Raw genomic sequence first — 14,896 nt, forward strand, 5'->3', positions numbered from 1 at the left:
CACAAAAGTAGAGAAGGTGAGCAATCAAAATCAGGAAGATGCAAGCGAGAACGACGACGTGGTTGGGAATGGTGCCGTGTGTGTCAGGTACCCTTCCCTGCGAACAGGCATCCATCCATTCGAGCTCTGCGCTTTTGCCCGAGCTGCTTCCTACATACGAGTTGACCGTTGGACACTGGAATACACAGTGAAATCCTTGCTTGTCTAGTCCACTCTTGGAAAGGCGCTCGTGACGGACCCGTTCGGCTCAGGATATTCCTCCACCCGTAACTGGACAAATCTCAGCATATCGAGCCACCAACGAACTGTGCCGCAATGCTAATTTCCGCCCGTCTAAGCGATCGTCAACTTTGGCGACAAACCATCCGGCTATCGACGCGTTCTTGACGGCAATGACGGCTAAACGTATTCCAAAAGGCCTCAACGCGGACCAAAAAGGAATGGTCGTCGCACCAAAGTTCCAGTCCTCTATTGGTACCGCTTTCCCTTTGGCCCCATATGACTCTACGCATGCGCTCTTACCCCCCCATCTTATCGTCAAAGGTGCTATCACTTTGAGGACAGACGAGGTAGGTAAGGTGGGTGAGTTGAGGTAAGGTACGAACACGCATCTTGTCAAATTGGGCAGGTACCATGCATGCATCAACTGCTCTTGGCCTGAGTCCATCGTCGGGCAACGTCCTTGACCTTTTTCCCCGTCCTCCCGCCTTTTGTTGTCGCCCTTCTCTTCTTCCCTCCATCATCCAACTACACCGCACGCATCACCAGCTTTCCACACTTGCTGCTATCCCAATTACACCAACAAATCAACACCAGTTTTGGACTCTTGACATCAATCGCGAAGACTTTTAACCCCCCTTAATAGCTTCTTCGTTATTCCTTTTAATTACCATACCACTTCCTCTCCAAGCTCGTTGAAGCTCCAATTACACCAAAATGAGACAGACGGCTTTCATCGCTGGCCTTGCGGCCATGTTGCCCTCTGCCGCCCAGGCGTGGTCCGCTCCAGCATTCCTGGACTCCCGTCAGAACAGCCGTCCCTACCAAGACGTCGTTTGCAAGCCTGCGACTGGTTCTGGCAGCCAGCTTCCCCCTTGCGTCCAGATAGAGAACATTGAGGTCGCCTGCAAGCCCAACGGCACTGACCCGATCGACTTTGAGGCCCATGCCCAATGCATGGTAGGTTCAGACACTTCTACATCGTGGGAAACTATCGACTAACAACAACCAGTGCGGCGGCTCCTTCTTCGCCGAGAAGTTGGCCTGCGAGCGATGCCTGTTCGTCCACGGCCTTCGGAGTGAGCGGTCCTTGGCTTTCTACAGCGGCGTTCTCTCGTCTGTCTCCAATGCCCTTTGCACCGGTACGCCAACCGCAACTTACGCTGCCATCTACTCCAACATCGAGGCTGCTGCCACTCCTGTCACCACTGGTGCCACGACCACGAGTGACCAAGCCCCCAGCAACACGGCCATTTCCCTCTACTACACGGCTAGCGGCCCTCAGGGTCCCGGCAGCATCACTGGCGAGGCTGCTAGTGCTACCGCCACCAGCAACGACACAACTGCCAATCCGACTACCACTGCGACTGGCTCGACCACGAGCGGCAGTGCCTCCACTCGTGCCCCCACTCGTGCTTCCACCACTGCTGGTACGGCTACCGGCGACGCGGCCACAACCACGTCCGCCTCCGGCAATGGTGCGGTGCCGACCTACGCTGTAGGCGGCCTGATGATGGGTGCCGCCGGCCTGGCGGTGTTTGCGGGTTTGTAAGACCCAATTAAAATAATGTTGTTATGCAGAGGGGGAAGCACTGGCTTGTTGAAGGTACTGTCATTGGGCAGGATTAATGAGTATTGTTGAGATGGATTCACGATTCAATAGTAATGAGTGACGCAAAGAGAGCACTTTATATTTTCTCTCGTCCAAGCCGTGTGCTTACTCTCGCCTTGTGAGTAGTGACTGATGATTTTGCCGCAGCAAGGTAAGCCACGTTGACCTATATGGCAGGCCAGCAACGATACATAGGGTTGGAGAAAAGAACATCCCTGATGCCAACTCAATGGAACTACTTTCATTCAATTTTTAGAGACTGTTTCCTACTGCATGACTCTGTCTGAAATAAGGTAGCGTACTTGGGTAACGATGAACGTGGGTCAATCTGGGTTGGGTTGTCGGGTCCGATTCCATCATAACCCTCCAGGTTCTCACACCAGCCCACCACACCATCAACTCTCCACGCATGGTCATCCTATCCTGGTGCCTCCAGTGCAGCATATAACATGGATCCCAACCCTCCTGTTCTGAACCTGGGGTATTTCATTTCACGTGTTCCTCGTTTTCTTTGGTTATTCGGCGCGCACGCACGACCAAATTTACTGAGGCATGTGCTCGAAAGGCTTGGCCAGCTTCTCCTGGCAGAACGGCAGCTTTCCGACGGTCCAGATCTCGGTGTCCTGTCGACAGTTTGTTAGTTCCGGGTCTGTCACCGCTCGAGGATGCCGGACCAGCACTCAGAAATCAAAGCCTTGATTGCAGTTGGCACCTCGGCGACGGGTATGACTCACAGGCTTCAGGTTCTTCTTGATCTCGGTATCGAGAGTGCCCGCCTTGAGAGCAATGATCTCAGGAGCCGCATCGGGGTCGTGAGCGATTGGGGAGCCACACTCGGAGCAGAAGATGCGGTGGACGGCTTTGCCCGAGGAGCCCTTTCCAGCCCAGCTCTTGGTGGGGCCGTTGATGGTGAGCTTGTCCTTGGGAACAACAGCAACGAGGGCTTCATTGACGAAGTTAGCAGGCGGTCTGATTTCTGATTTACGAGAAGCAGGAAAAGAAAAGAAAAGAAAAAAAATCGACCAGTCGAATTGCGACAACATCACAATTCACCGACGAATATGAAGAGAGCACACTTACAGTATGTTGAGCCACTCTGGCGTTGGCAGTCATCGCAGTGGTCATAGCCGGTGAGGAGCGGGGCGTCCACGTCTACCTTGTAGGTGACGGCCTTGCAGAGGCAGTGTCCGGTGAGAGGCATCTTGGATTGATGATTGGAGATGAAAGGATCTTTTCGTCTTTTGTGGCTTCGAGAAGTACGGAGATGACTTGTTGACAGACGATGCAGTGCAGCGAGCTTTGACACGAACAACACCGATTCGCAACGAGAGATGGGAACGGGCTCTTTTTGTTCTGGCTATGGAGGGGGCGGGGTATCTGATGCCGCTTCAAGACTTAGCTGGTGGCTTCCCGACGTTAGCTCACTGCGCTGACATGTTTCTGACGACGTCACTTACCCTATCGAGGTACCCTTGAGTCAAACCGGTGGAGTGGGGAGAATGGCCGAAACCGTGGAGTGGAAGTTTCTGGAGGCGGGATGGCTGCGGCCAAAGAACTCTAGCGCCCGAGATGTCGATGAAAGAGTTTCCAAAGATGGCGTTTGTGTTTTGCTCGAGAGAAATGATGCGGACAAAACACCGGAAAGGACGAGGGACACCGTGGTTCTTTATACGCGCCCGAGGAATCTTCTCCAAAGCTTCGAGGACGTCCCCCTTCAGTGGCTGCGGCACCTACTGGATCCAGCCCAGTACCTACCTCGACGCGGCCCAAACCTGGGACAATGAACTTGGACAGCTTCCGAGGGAGTAATGAGGAGAAGGACCCACCGAATCCAGGAAACGTTCCTGTCAGCGCTGCAGTCCACGGAGATCCTCAACTTCATGGCCTGTGATGACAAGCGCCATCCTTATTCACAATACCTCAGCTGGAGCGGCGGATGCGAACTTGCTTGGGAGTCGAGCACGGAGCAGCTCCGTAGCCCCGGGAGTTCCCATGGATAGACTTGCAATGCCCTTGATGCAAGCTGCGGCACGACTATTCCAGGTCAGGCCAGGCACTGGCTGGTCATGTCTCGAATTGGAACCGTCAACCCCGCAGAGGGGTACGGGAAGAGCTCGGAGCATGGGGAGATCAAACAAGTGCTTGGTTCAACACCAATACGATAGCGACCAAGTCACTTGGGCGGAGCTTATTTTGAGCATACCGGTACCAATTTGTCATGACGGCTGTTTTCTTCATCAATTGAGATGGAAACACCGAGATGTCTCGTTTGATGGGAAAACTGTGGTCTGCTGACGAGACAAAACAGACCTTTGAGGAACACTTGTTGGTGTCCCTAGTACAGCCCCGCCCTGGGGACCGGACGATTTGGAATTCGATGCGGGACCGCGTTAGTGTTGCTGCAGCTCCCCGGTCCCCTCCTCGACACCTCGAGTCGAGTCCAGCCTGGGTGAGTGTATGCATCTCGACCCCACTGGCTGCTGGATGGCTCGCAAACTTGTTGGCTGCATATCTAGCCAAGTGGTCCAGGGAGCACTTTCGCAAATCTTTGCAAATCCGGTAGGAATTGCCACCAAATGAGGTGCGGGTCGCTTTGGGGCAAGCTGTTGGAGAGGAGAGCCCTGTGACGTTATCAAGGCTCCCTCGAAAAACCCCTACTCTCGGAACTCGGGCGGCACAGCGGGCAGCATCTGTTTCTGAGTGCAGAATAATTTGACATGCTATCGTTCACGGCGCCTGGCGGCTGGAACGTGGGATGGCTTCTGCCCGCCAAGCTGTCAGACAAATCTCTCCAATTGACAAATACCAATCTCGAGGAGCAGCTCCGATGGGACGACAAGCTAAGTAGCAAGGGGCACTCGCAACGTTGAGGCCGATCAAGCTGCTGCTTGCACTTCTAGCGTCCGGTTGATGTACCGGTAGTCATGGAGGTGAGCTAAGGTGACCCCGTCCGGGTAAGGTACCGCATGCAAGAGGTGCGGTCCGGCGTCACCGCCTCCCCGTGAATTAATCGACTAATAACCCCGCCAATTACGGCGTGTGCTCATGGAGGAGAGAGCTAGAAAAGGACCTATTTCAAATACCATGCGCTCCGGGAGCGTTCGCGCTGCATGGGTGCTCCACAAAATAGATGCACCCGTTGGTATCGCCGCCCAGCTAGGTGCGATGTGATCTTTTGGATTTGGGTTATCTCTACCGGGGCCAGGAGAGGAGCCGATAGAGAGATGCTTTGCGCGACCCGTCGGCTTTTCTACCCCTCGGCAACATCTGCGATGAGAATACCCCCCAATGACAAAGGGCCACGGAAGGCATGAGTGTTATGCAGGCAGCTGCATGAGTGACCACCACAGACGTACATCAGGGCTGAGATCGGACGGAGATGCTGGATCTCTGTTTGACAGACATCATCTGTTTCGCCCAAAGTCAGGGGATTTGGTCCATGGGTATTATATCTAGTTTTCTCATCTATGTAACACGACTGCCAGGCCCGTAAGGAGAGGGGACACATGCAAGCGCATACATGCACGGCGCTGACTGAGGAAGCTATCCACTTCATAGCATCACAAGCGGAGCGACCAGCGACGACAGTAACCAAGCGACGCCTGCGCGCAGGATAAAATGCTGCAAATCCAATAGTTCCACGCTCCCCAGCGCCAGACGGTTGGCAAGGAACGTCCGCAGCACGAGCGACCTGTAGGCCCTCCGCATTGGAGCGTCAGAATGCCCCAGGACGAAGCCGTCCATGGACGAGATGCGGAAGTCGCGGATATCCACCTTTTGCACACCGTCAGCGCCGTCGCCTCCGCTGTGACTCGACGACGCTGCAGAGGTGAGTGGCCGCTCGATACGATCCGGTCTCTGCCGCAGGGCCCGGATGGCTCTGAAGTAGACAAAGTCAAGGATGTTTGTCGTCTTCAGCGGCGGCGTGGGCTTTTTGAGGATGAGCTTTGGGAGGAGGTCCGGTCGCGAGATCCAGAGGGTGGAGTTGTCTTGGAACTCGCAGCAGACGGCCTCGAGGTCGTGGGCGTAGTGCACGAAGCGGGTGTAGAATGCCGGCGTGAGGACCTTGAAGTCGAGCACCTCGGTGCGTTTGGGGTTCTTCTTCGCGGCCGGCGACTGCATCACCTCGGGTCCGGCCGAGTCGATGCCGGTGGGGATGTACCTGACGGCAATGGCGGCCGCGGACTGCTCGACCAGGTGGCGGAGGTAGGCCCGGAAGATGGGCTCGAGCCGGCTCTCCGTCGCATCGGCCTGTCGGCCTATGCTCTCCTTTAGCGGCTCCGGCCGGTACCACACGTGCAGCTTCCTGCTGAAAAAGAGGACAGCGGCCTCCTTGACGATGCGGGGGAAGGTCACGAAGCCGACCCACCACCAACGGCACAGAAAGGCGAACTTTTGCAGGGCGGACATGGAGCCCGGGTCGATGGCAGGGGCCGAGTTGAAGAGGCGGGCGACGATCTTGGGGTGGTCTTTGGAGGACTTGAGGGTGATTGTGTTATCGAGGGAGTAGGTCCCGCGGGCATCGGGGCTGAAGAAGTCGGTTGCCGAGAGAGAGTAGGCGCCCTTGCGGGAGTTGAAGGGGGAGACGTGGAAGTCCTTTGGCCATTGCTTGGTCATTCTTACCGTGGACCTCTTGGCAGCGGGCTCGTCGTCTGTTTTGGAGTTGGGCTCTGCGACGTCTTTCTTGGTGTTGTCGCCTCCGTTGAGACGTTGCTCTGAAGGGATGGCGTCCGTAGCGAGGAAGTACATCCTGCGCTCGCCAAAGGTATTGTTCACCTCAAGGACCATGGCCGTCAACTCCTGGTCCTTGGAGTAGAGGTACCAGAAGGAGACTGGGTTGAAGTGATATCCCATGAACCTGGCCGCGGTGACGAGATACGCGCAGGGATACTGCGCCGGATCGGCGCCCTGGAGCGTGTTAGCTACCCGACGCCGTTCAAATAAAGATGTGATGCCTCAACATACCTGAGACTTGAGATACGCATCCAGCTTCCCCCTGAGCCCGAGATGCCCATTTCCTCTGTCGAGATAATCCGCGGGGTCGACATCAAACCACCCCTTCCCGGGTCGAGGCACCACTGAGAACCACGACGCCCAGCCGGGCTTCTCGACACCGCTCGAGACCATGCCGGCATACGTGCCCTTCCACCCGACGGGAATGCCGACAATGAGGTACGAGTACGCAAAGGCATGCTTCTCCGGGAACGTCCGGCGGTGCGTCGTCGTACAGGGGATCAGCAGCGGCCTCATGGGCGTCGTCCATTTCGTGGAGTCTCCCGTCTCCGTGAGGCCCAGGAGGAAGCGGCAGACCTGGAGAATGACGAAGCCGAGGAGGCAACCCGGGAGAAGGAGGAGCTGGCGGCGCAGTGTCTGCGGGTCGATGTAGTCCGAGACGAGATCTATGAGGGCACGCTTGCTGCGGAGGGCCGAGAAGAGGAGGAGAAGAGCGGTGTCGAGACGGCCGCCGAGGAGGGTGTAGTAGGCGAAGCCTGCTAGGAGGGCGAAGGGCCGGACGCCCGGGTTGGTGGCGGACATTGTGGCCTGTGGTGTGACGGGAGACGTCACGGCGATGAGCCGGACGGAGAGAGTGGTGAGCTGGACAGGGCACGGCGCGATGAACCGTTTAGTGAGTGTGATCTCTAAGGCGACAAAGTCACGTTTTCATCACCATGGAGGAATGCACGATGAGCACGACAAAGCAGTTGAAGATGAAGGTTTTCTCTAAAGGTCATCAAACGACTCCCATCAAGGATCACGAAACTTGGCTGGGTTTCTTTCTTGCCAGATCAGGGGTCTGGCTCGGTGGAGGTAGACGGGTTGTGGGCCGATGCGCCTGTGTCGATGAGATCAAGACTGCGCTCACCTGAGATGTCCGAGGCCCGATCGCGAGCTTAGTCATCTTTGAGACGACGCTGGTGTTGGGGGGGGGGGGGGGGGGGGGGGGGGGGGGGGCTGTTAGTGCGGGTTTGGCTACGTCGTATCAGCTAATGGGATGGTTCCTAAAGAGAGATGTCAACACTGCATAATGGAGGCTCAGTTGGGGCTAAAAGTCTTTTGCCGTAGTAAAACAGCAAGCAGCGATATGGTTAAATACACACACAGCATTACAAGCCCCAACTAGATATGAGAAAGGGCGATCGACTGGGGTCACACGACGACAAAAGCAGGTACCGAATGAGGACTCGACTGCCCAGCGGTGAGAGGGGAGACGGCACTCTGGCCATTGGAGGCCTGCTCCCGGGTTTTTGCGGGCTGACCCGGCGACTGGGACCTTGAGGGCCTCGATCTCTTGCGCCGCAGCGCTTCCCTCGTGTGGCGCAGTCGGGCACAAACCAGAAAACGTAAGCAACTACTCTGTAGCCGGGACAGAATTGGGAGGAGCTGAGGGTTCCGGAGAGAGGAAAGGCAGGCAGCCTTGCCGACCTGGCCGAGATACACCCCGCGAAATTCTAGGTAGGCAGCCTGACTTGCTTGCGCTGGGCGGCATCTCTGCTGCGGCGTTAGGCACATGCAGGGATGTGCCACCCCTCTTACGTCCGCGCCGCCGGTTGACTCAGTGCCCAGTCCCCCTCTCCGCCCCCCACCAAGCATTTTCGCTATTCCATCGCCTTCCATATTTATTGCCGACCAACCTGTCCTCAAAACCCACAATCCACACTCCCTCTCTCGCACCAGCCACAAAGCGCCCGAACAAGGACCCCCAAAAACTGACGCAACAGAACCCTCTTTTGCGCAACTTCCACTCCGACAAAACCAACAAACCTCACGATCACCACCACCACCAAACGACAAGAGAAAGGAACACAACACCCGTTCTTCTCTACCGTCCACGACAACAATCCCAGCAACTCACTTACCCCTCCACAATACAATCACAGACGCCGCCCACCATGGACGACTGGGACACCACCACCAAGATCGGCTCCAAGGCCCGCGGCGGAGGCACGCAGAGAGAGACCGTCATCAAGGGCAAGAGCGCCCTCAACGCCGCCCAGCGCAGCGGTTCAGTCATTGGCACCGAGAAGAAGTACGCCGCCGGCAATGCTGTACGTGATCTCCCCCCCCCCCCCAAATTCCCACCGGCTGCCTTTGACGATTGCCCCTCGGCACCCGACGGTGCTTGACATCATGAGCACTCCCTCCACCCCTCCATTCTCCACTATTCCCAAAGAAGTTGCCGACGGGGAGAGCAAACCCGGAAACCCTTTCTCTCCAGCCCTCCCCCAAAGCACTCTAGACCAGGGACCATTCGACTGACACTCATCCCTCCAGGCCACCAAGCCCGGTGTCGAGGGCCAGCGCCTGACAAAGGTCGACCGCTCCGACGACATCATCAAGCCCAACACGGTCGGCAAGGAGGTCGGCGACGCCATCTCCCAGACGCGCCAGAAGATGGAGCCCAAGATGACCCAGAAGGACCTCGCCACAAAGTGCAACACCACCCAGTCCATCGTCGCCGACTTTGAGCGCGGCACCGCGGCCCCCGACCAGAAGATCCTCGCCGCCATGGAGCGCGTCCTCAACGTCAAGCTGCGCGGCAGCGACATTGGCGCCCCCCGGTTCGCCAAGAAAAAATGAGCGGGGACTCTTCTCCTCTCCGCGACGGAGATCTTTCTCTCACTCTTTCTTGTGTTGGAACCAATTGATGGGAAATGTTACGGGAGGGTGGGGGGCACTGGAGGGGGGAGGAAACCCCGCGAGAGAGAGCGCTCGCGGCTCGCCCACCCATCCTCCCTCCCCCTTCCGCTGGGAGTCTGGTCTTTGGAACGGCGAAAAAAAGGTCATTTGTTTTATGACCCGGCTGGTTGCATAGCACACACGAACAAGACCGAGAAGAGTCAAAGCTTGAGAATGCCTTGAGAGGCTGGCTCTTTTACGAAGGTTACGGTTCCTAGACGTTTTACAGCACAATAGATGAGTTGGCACTGCAAAGCTGACAATTATACGCATTTCATTACCTGCATTCCGCAGTTTCTTTCTATGTGGATGAGATTCGCGGCATTGAGGGCGTCCAAACCAGTGACTTCCCCATCTAGCAAACCAAACGCCTGGTGTACCCAGACTCCTCTTTTCTTTCATGGTATCTTCCAAACTCCGTACGCAAAAAATCACGCCATGCCATGCCATGCCATGCATCTATCCATCCATGATTAAATCCACGTCTTTATGCAGAAAGTCTGCTAACCCGCGCTGCGAGCTCCGCATCGTACGGCTTCCGTCTCGTCTGAATGACGACGTGCTCCTTGCCACCCACGCTGGCCACTCTCAACCACTCCGGCGCAACCTCGTTGGCGAGGATGCGCACCGTCTGGATACCCTCTTCCATGGGCATTGGGACCCGCACGGAATCCTTCAGCTTCTGCTGCAGGACCGCCATTGTGAAAGACATGACCAGCTGGCCCGCCGAGTTCGATGAAGAGACGAGCATCGAGATAATGGCAGCGATGTCAACGATACGCGCAAGCGCTCGCTTCCTCGCAAGCTCGGGGCCAGTAGGTTGCTGGATGTGGGCATTGGCCTCCTCCTTGGCGCGCAACCTGTCGAGAAGGCTCATCTTGGTACCGTCGGGGTTGAGTGCCGGGGCCTTTGTGGCCATCATCTGAGCCTCCTTCTGTTGCTTTTTCTCAATGATGCCATTCTTGAGCTCGTTCAGGGCACGCTGGCCTTTGGCGAACACAGGGTTTTGAGAGATGGTCGTGTGGCGGATGGTAATGTCGGACTTGGGGAGGTCGTCAAAGGTTAGGTTCTCGAAGCAGAGATCAAGATCGGACATCTCGTCCGTTGCTCGCTGGGCGCACATGATGTGCAGGTTCTCCTCGAACTGCCGGCAGAGCTGGTCCTCATCGATGCGGTTTGCCTTCTTAGTCAGGTCCATCTCGAGGCAGAGCTTGCCGCGTCCGTAGTCGGTCACGATGAAGGGGGAGCCCAGGAACTCGTCTTCCCTGCCAGCAGGTTTCGCATCTTGGATTGCAATACATGTCCGGACGTCATCGACAGTAACCCTCCGCTTGCCCCAAGTACGGGCGACATGAGGTGTGATGCTGCTGATGTCGAGAGGGCGTTGCTGTTTTGGTGCACAAGCTGGAGGGAAACGGTCTTCAAAATCGCACGTTGGAGGTCTAGAAGCTCAAGGAGCTCGGCTGGCAGTTGCGTCCTAGCTGGCGCCTTCTTGGTTTCCGGCTCGGTGGATTTGTTGTGCTTCCTCGACCGCTTGACCTTTTGGTTGGCCTTGCGGCACTCTGTCTTTGCTTGGGAGATAACGTCCGGCTTGCGTGTCTTTCGACGGGCGTCGGCAACAGTAGAGGGTGTGCTCTTGGGTGACGGGGTCGTTGTTGCAGGCTTGAACTCCTCCTTCACAGGAACAGGTTCATCCTTGCAGAGTCGCTGACGCTTCAGGATCTCGGGTGACGGGGCGTTGTTTCTGGTTGGCTTCGCGGAGGTATCGTCTTCGATCGATCTCGCCTTGCGCTTCCTGGAGGAAGTCGGTGTGGGAGGGGGAAGAAGGGTCCTCTCGGGGCTAGGCTCGATCTTGACCTGTGTCTTAACTTCCGCGGTCGCAGCTGGGTGAGAGCTGGGCAGTTCGATAAAGAAGACCTTCTTCACAGAGTTGTCCTCGGGGGCAGGCTGTGTCTTGGAGACACGACCGTACTTGCTGATGGGGTTGACGGCCGTTGTGGGATCAGGCTTGACCTGCCGACGGGAAGCTGCACGAGCCATTGCGTCGAGATGTGCAACTGCTGAATGTCTCGGCGGGTATAAGACGCGAAGGACCGGTCGAGAAAGGTTCAGAGTGAAGCTGGAAAGCGTAGGGTGTATTACGGTTAATTGGCAAGCGTGACAAAATTCTTAATTGCTGTAGTAGGAGTAGTGTGAAGCCGTGGGAAGTCGTGTGGAAGTGCGAAGAGGTTTTGTACATTGGCAGGGGAGTGGGGAGTGGAAATGATGGAGCAACGACGGTAGCAACGCGCCCGGTTAGGGGGTCGCGGACCACACGACCGCGACTGACGCGTTTTGGATAGCAATTCACGATGGAAAGTCGCGTTAAGTGGGTGGGGTGCGCTGGTATCGTTGGTCCGTGCTCCCGCGACGGGGCAACCTCGGCAGCATCCTTCCTTTTCCCAACGGCCTGGGCAACGAGTGGGAGGCGCGACACTGGAGAGGCACATAGAACCACTCAGAAAGAAGGGGGAAAAGTCGGGGCTTGGCGTTTCTTCTATCCGACATTCAATGTTGCGATCCAATTTTGGCAACCGCATCCAAGTCACTTTTTTGGGCTCGCTTACATGTCCATGCTCGCTTCACGTCTTGTCAGCACGACGGGGATCAAGCTGTTCGATCCACCCTAGGCCAAACATGGGACGGCCCTTTTCGCGGCGAACAGTTCACGTTCGGCGATTCGCCATCCCTGGGACCACGCAATCGAATCACATAAAATGCAGGCGACGTCGCGGAAAGGTATTTGTTATCAATGTCATTTCATGGTCCGGAAGACAATTTCCTTGATACGCACAAATGCAAACACCCAATTATGAGCGATCCGTAGATGCTCATCGTTCCCGACTAACACCAGTTTTTTGCTGCCAATACCATGTGCAGACCATGAAGAAAATCCCATCCTGTTGCCTGCCCTGCTTTTGATGTAAACACTGCTCGCGATTCGAATGACTTTTTCTCCGTACCCATTTCGCCCTTTACTCCGATGATAGTCCATATGCTGATTGTACATGAAGGACACCCGTCTGTGTCGAACAGCGTGCAGGGTGTTGTTTGGTCGTAGACTTGGTCAAAACGGTCTAGCGACGGATCGATGACTGCCAGTGTTCCGCGGCGAAAGAGACTGGGCTCGGGGTGGGGGAGCGGGAACACTGTAGTCGTTCTCTTGGATCATGTGGACGGGCGTCACCGGGCGGTGGGTAGTCGAGGCGAGAGTTGCGTTGAGGCTGGTGTAGAGGTCTTGGCCCGTCATTAGACGCAGGTTCCTCCGCTGGGGAGGAATGGGCAAAGGCGAAGCGATCTGGCTAGCAGGCATCTTGATAGTTTTGTTGTTGTTGTTGTTGTGATTGTGGTGGTGGTGCTGGTGGAATATGAGGAGCTGCCGCGTAGTGTCAGGACACAACGTCTCAATGATAGCGTATATAATCAACAGGATCCACCTACCGAGAAGAATGGGCCCGATGGGTAAGTCTGGGGAAGAGACGGGGATTTATGAAGACGGCGGTGGACGTTCTTATCTGATAGGCGCTGGCGAGGCTGGAAGTGGTGCCGAGACAGCAGAGCGGAGTGTTGGTCTTGGATGGGAGGCGTAGATGAGATGGAAGTGTCCGGTCTGGGTGAGAGTGCAGAAGACGGAATATTTAAACTGGGAGGCCCGAAGCAGTGGCAAAGGGAAAGAGAAGAGCAGGACCAGGAGCAAAAGGGTGTGACGGGGGGGGCATTTGTGCGCGATCCGTAACAGAAATTTCACAATTCCTTCCTGGTCTCGTAGACACCCCGGGGCTGGTCAAGGCGGTGCGCAAACACGGCAAGGGTGGTGGAATGCCTGGGAGAAAAAAGGACCCAACCGAGCGGTCGAAAGTGTGGGCTATGGGCAGAGCGAATCGACGAAATGCGCGGGTAAGGTTGCAGTAGCCCGGGTGAGTTCAACGGAAGCGTGGGGAAAGATCAGGGGTTGGAACGAAGAAGGGAGATGAGCAAAGACACTGACGAGAGAGTCTGGGGCAGAGAGGAAAGAGGAGAGGATGTAACTTGTAGGGATCAGAAACAGCCGGACGCCCTTGTCCCCCCCGGGAAGTGATGTGGACTTGACTTGGAATTTATGACGGGACTTACAAGACAGGTATGAAGGAGAGGGAGGGTGTAACAGGATGTTTGAGTGGCCTCAGAACGAGACGGGACAAGCTCGATAAGGAGACAGGTACGGAATACAAGACGGCCGGTTGATTTGCGGAGCTGGCACGCGAGGCTTGTGATGCGCAATGTCGCAATCTAAGGCAAAGTCTAAGATGGGAGAGGCACTTGGGCGGCGATGGGGTCTGGACTGGGCGGAGCTGGCTGGCTTGTGCCAGGACGAATGCGCAAGATGACTGTCTCAGTGGAAATGGCCGGGCTTTATTTACCACTATTCAGCCAGCCGAGCGCTCTCCCGTGGTACTTGGCCCTCTTGCGGAGTTGATACGTTGCATCCCCAATGAAAAACTGAAAAATGTATCTGTCCTCTACTCCCCTACTTTTTTTGACTTTAGGCATGTCAGCTAGCCCAAAGGCAACAACATGCTATGCCGCGTCCAGTCTTTTCTGTTGTGTCGCAGCCCATTTGTTTTGTTGGCTAGCCCCAAACAAGCTCTCAGTCTGCAAAGATGATCCCCCGGCTTTTACGGGTGGGCGCTGGAAGGAGAGGAATGTTCCATGACAGCTGGGGTGGGTATTCCCTTACAAGGGTACTAAGATTGTGGTCGCATTATCCCTTTGAGAGGCGAGCGAGCCGGGTGAGCTGACCGTTCGGGTGTTCGGTGTAAGAGGGGGTATGAGTGTTGGGGGAATGGGGACCAATTTTGCCTGGGCGATACAGCACACGGGGAACAATGGAAGTCAAAGTATTCTGCGGGAATGGAGGCCGTAACTCTCTCTACCTCTGTCCCCAGTTGTTTTGGTTGGAGATCATTGTCGACCTTGGATCCCAGGAGACGGCGAACATCACTACGTAGCAGGCGGGTAATGGGACCAGCCGGCACCACACCTCAGATAAAGAGACGATCAGGCCGGGGAAATAGAAGAATTCCGCAAGGGCCTCGGCGAGTTGGGGTAGGGCATGGAGAGCAGCAACACAGCATATAGCGATGACTCCTTTGCCAGCATCTTCCAAGCCATCTTTACCGCCCATTCGCCTTGGGTCATCCCAGTGGTCGCGTGCCTCCCTTTTCGGTTCCTTGTTTATTTTTTCCCCCTCTTTCTTTCTTTCGCAGCCCCGAATTCTCTTGCTTATGCGGGTACGAAATAGTCCCACGGCAGCCTGGACCTTGCGTTGGGGGACTTGCGAGCCAAACGGATTGACTGGATGAAGAGGAA

General features: G+C 56.1%; 6 protein-coding genes across 6 annotated transcripts; 2 read left to right on the forward strand and 4 right to left on the reverse strand.

Moving 5' to 3' along the window:
- Window positions 1-936: 936 nt before the first annotated feature.
- ColSpa_10498 (uncharacterized protein) lies at window positions 937-1,771 on the forward strand (the record flags this gene model as incomplete). The annotated part of the gene is made up of 2 exons (XM_049276710.1): window positions 937-1,179; window positions 1,232-1,771. The coding sequence occupies 2 exons, from the start codon at window positions 937-939 to the stop codon at window positions 1,769-1,771; spliced, it is 783 nt and encodes a 260-aa protein (XP_049132667.1).
- A 602-nt stretch (window positions 1,772-2,373) lies between these two features.
- ColSpa_10499 (uncharacterized protein) lies at window positions 2,374-3,032 on the reverse strand (the record flags this gene model as incomplete). The annotated part of the gene is made up of 3 exons (XM_049276711.1): window positions 2,374-2,454; window positions 2,566-2,774; window positions 2,912-3,032. 3 exons carry the CDS (start codon window positions 3,030-3,032, stop codon window positions 2,374-2,376), a joined length of 411 nt encoding a protein of 136 aa, XP_049132668.1.
- A 2,351-nt stretch (window positions 3,033-5,383) lies between these two features.
- Window positions 5,384-7,366, reverse strand: ColSpa_10500 (uncharacterized protein; the record flags this gene model as incomplete). Its single annotated transcript, XM_049276712.1, has 2 exons — window positions 5,384-6,739; window positions 6,797-7,366. The coding sequence occupies 2 exons, from the start codon at window positions 7,364-7,366 to the stop codon at window positions 5,384-5,386; spliced, it is 1,926 nt and encodes a 641-aa protein (XP_049132669.1).
- Window positions 7,367-8,721: 1,355 nt separating this feature from the next.
- Window positions 8,722-9,409, forward strand: ColSpa_10501 (multiprotein-bridging factor 1; the record flags this gene model as incomplete). Its single annotated transcript, XM_049276713.1, has 2 exons — window positions 8,722-8,877; window positions 9,104-9,409. 2 exons carry the CDS (start codon window positions 8,722-8,724, stop codon window positions 9,407-9,409), a joined length of 462 nt encoding a protein of 153 aa, XP_049132670.1.
- A 586-nt stretch (window positions 9,410-9,995) lies between these two features.
- Window positions 9,996-11,548, reverse strand: ColSpa_10502 (uncharacterized protein; the record flags this gene model as incomplete). Its single annotated transcript, XM_049276714.1, has 2 exons — window positions 9,996-10,912; window positions 10,942-11,548. 2 exons carry the CDS (start codon window positions 11,546-11,548, stop codon window positions 9,996-9,998), a joined length of 1,524 nt encoding a protein of 507 aa, XP_049132671.1.
- A 1,066-nt stretch (window positions 11,549-12,614) lies between these two features.
- ColSpa_10503 (uncharacterized protein) lies at window positions 12,615-12,860 on the reverse strand (the record flags this gene model as incomplete). Its single annotated transcript, XM_049276715.1, has 1 exon — window positions 12,615-12,860. The coding sequence occupies one exon, from the start codon at window positions 12,858-12,860 to the stop codon at window positions 12,615-12,617; it is 246 nt and encodes an 81-aa protein (XP_049132672.1).
- Window positions 12,861-14,896: the final 2,036 nt, after the last annotated feature.

Source organism: Colletotrichum spaethianum (assembly GCF_022836535.1).
Source record: "Colletotrichum spaethianum MAFF 239500 DNA, contig36, whole genome shotgun sequence".
Lineage (NCBI taxonomy): Eukaryota > Fungi > Ascomycota > Sordariomycetes > Glomerellales > Glomerellaceae > Colletotrichum > Colletotrichum spaethianum.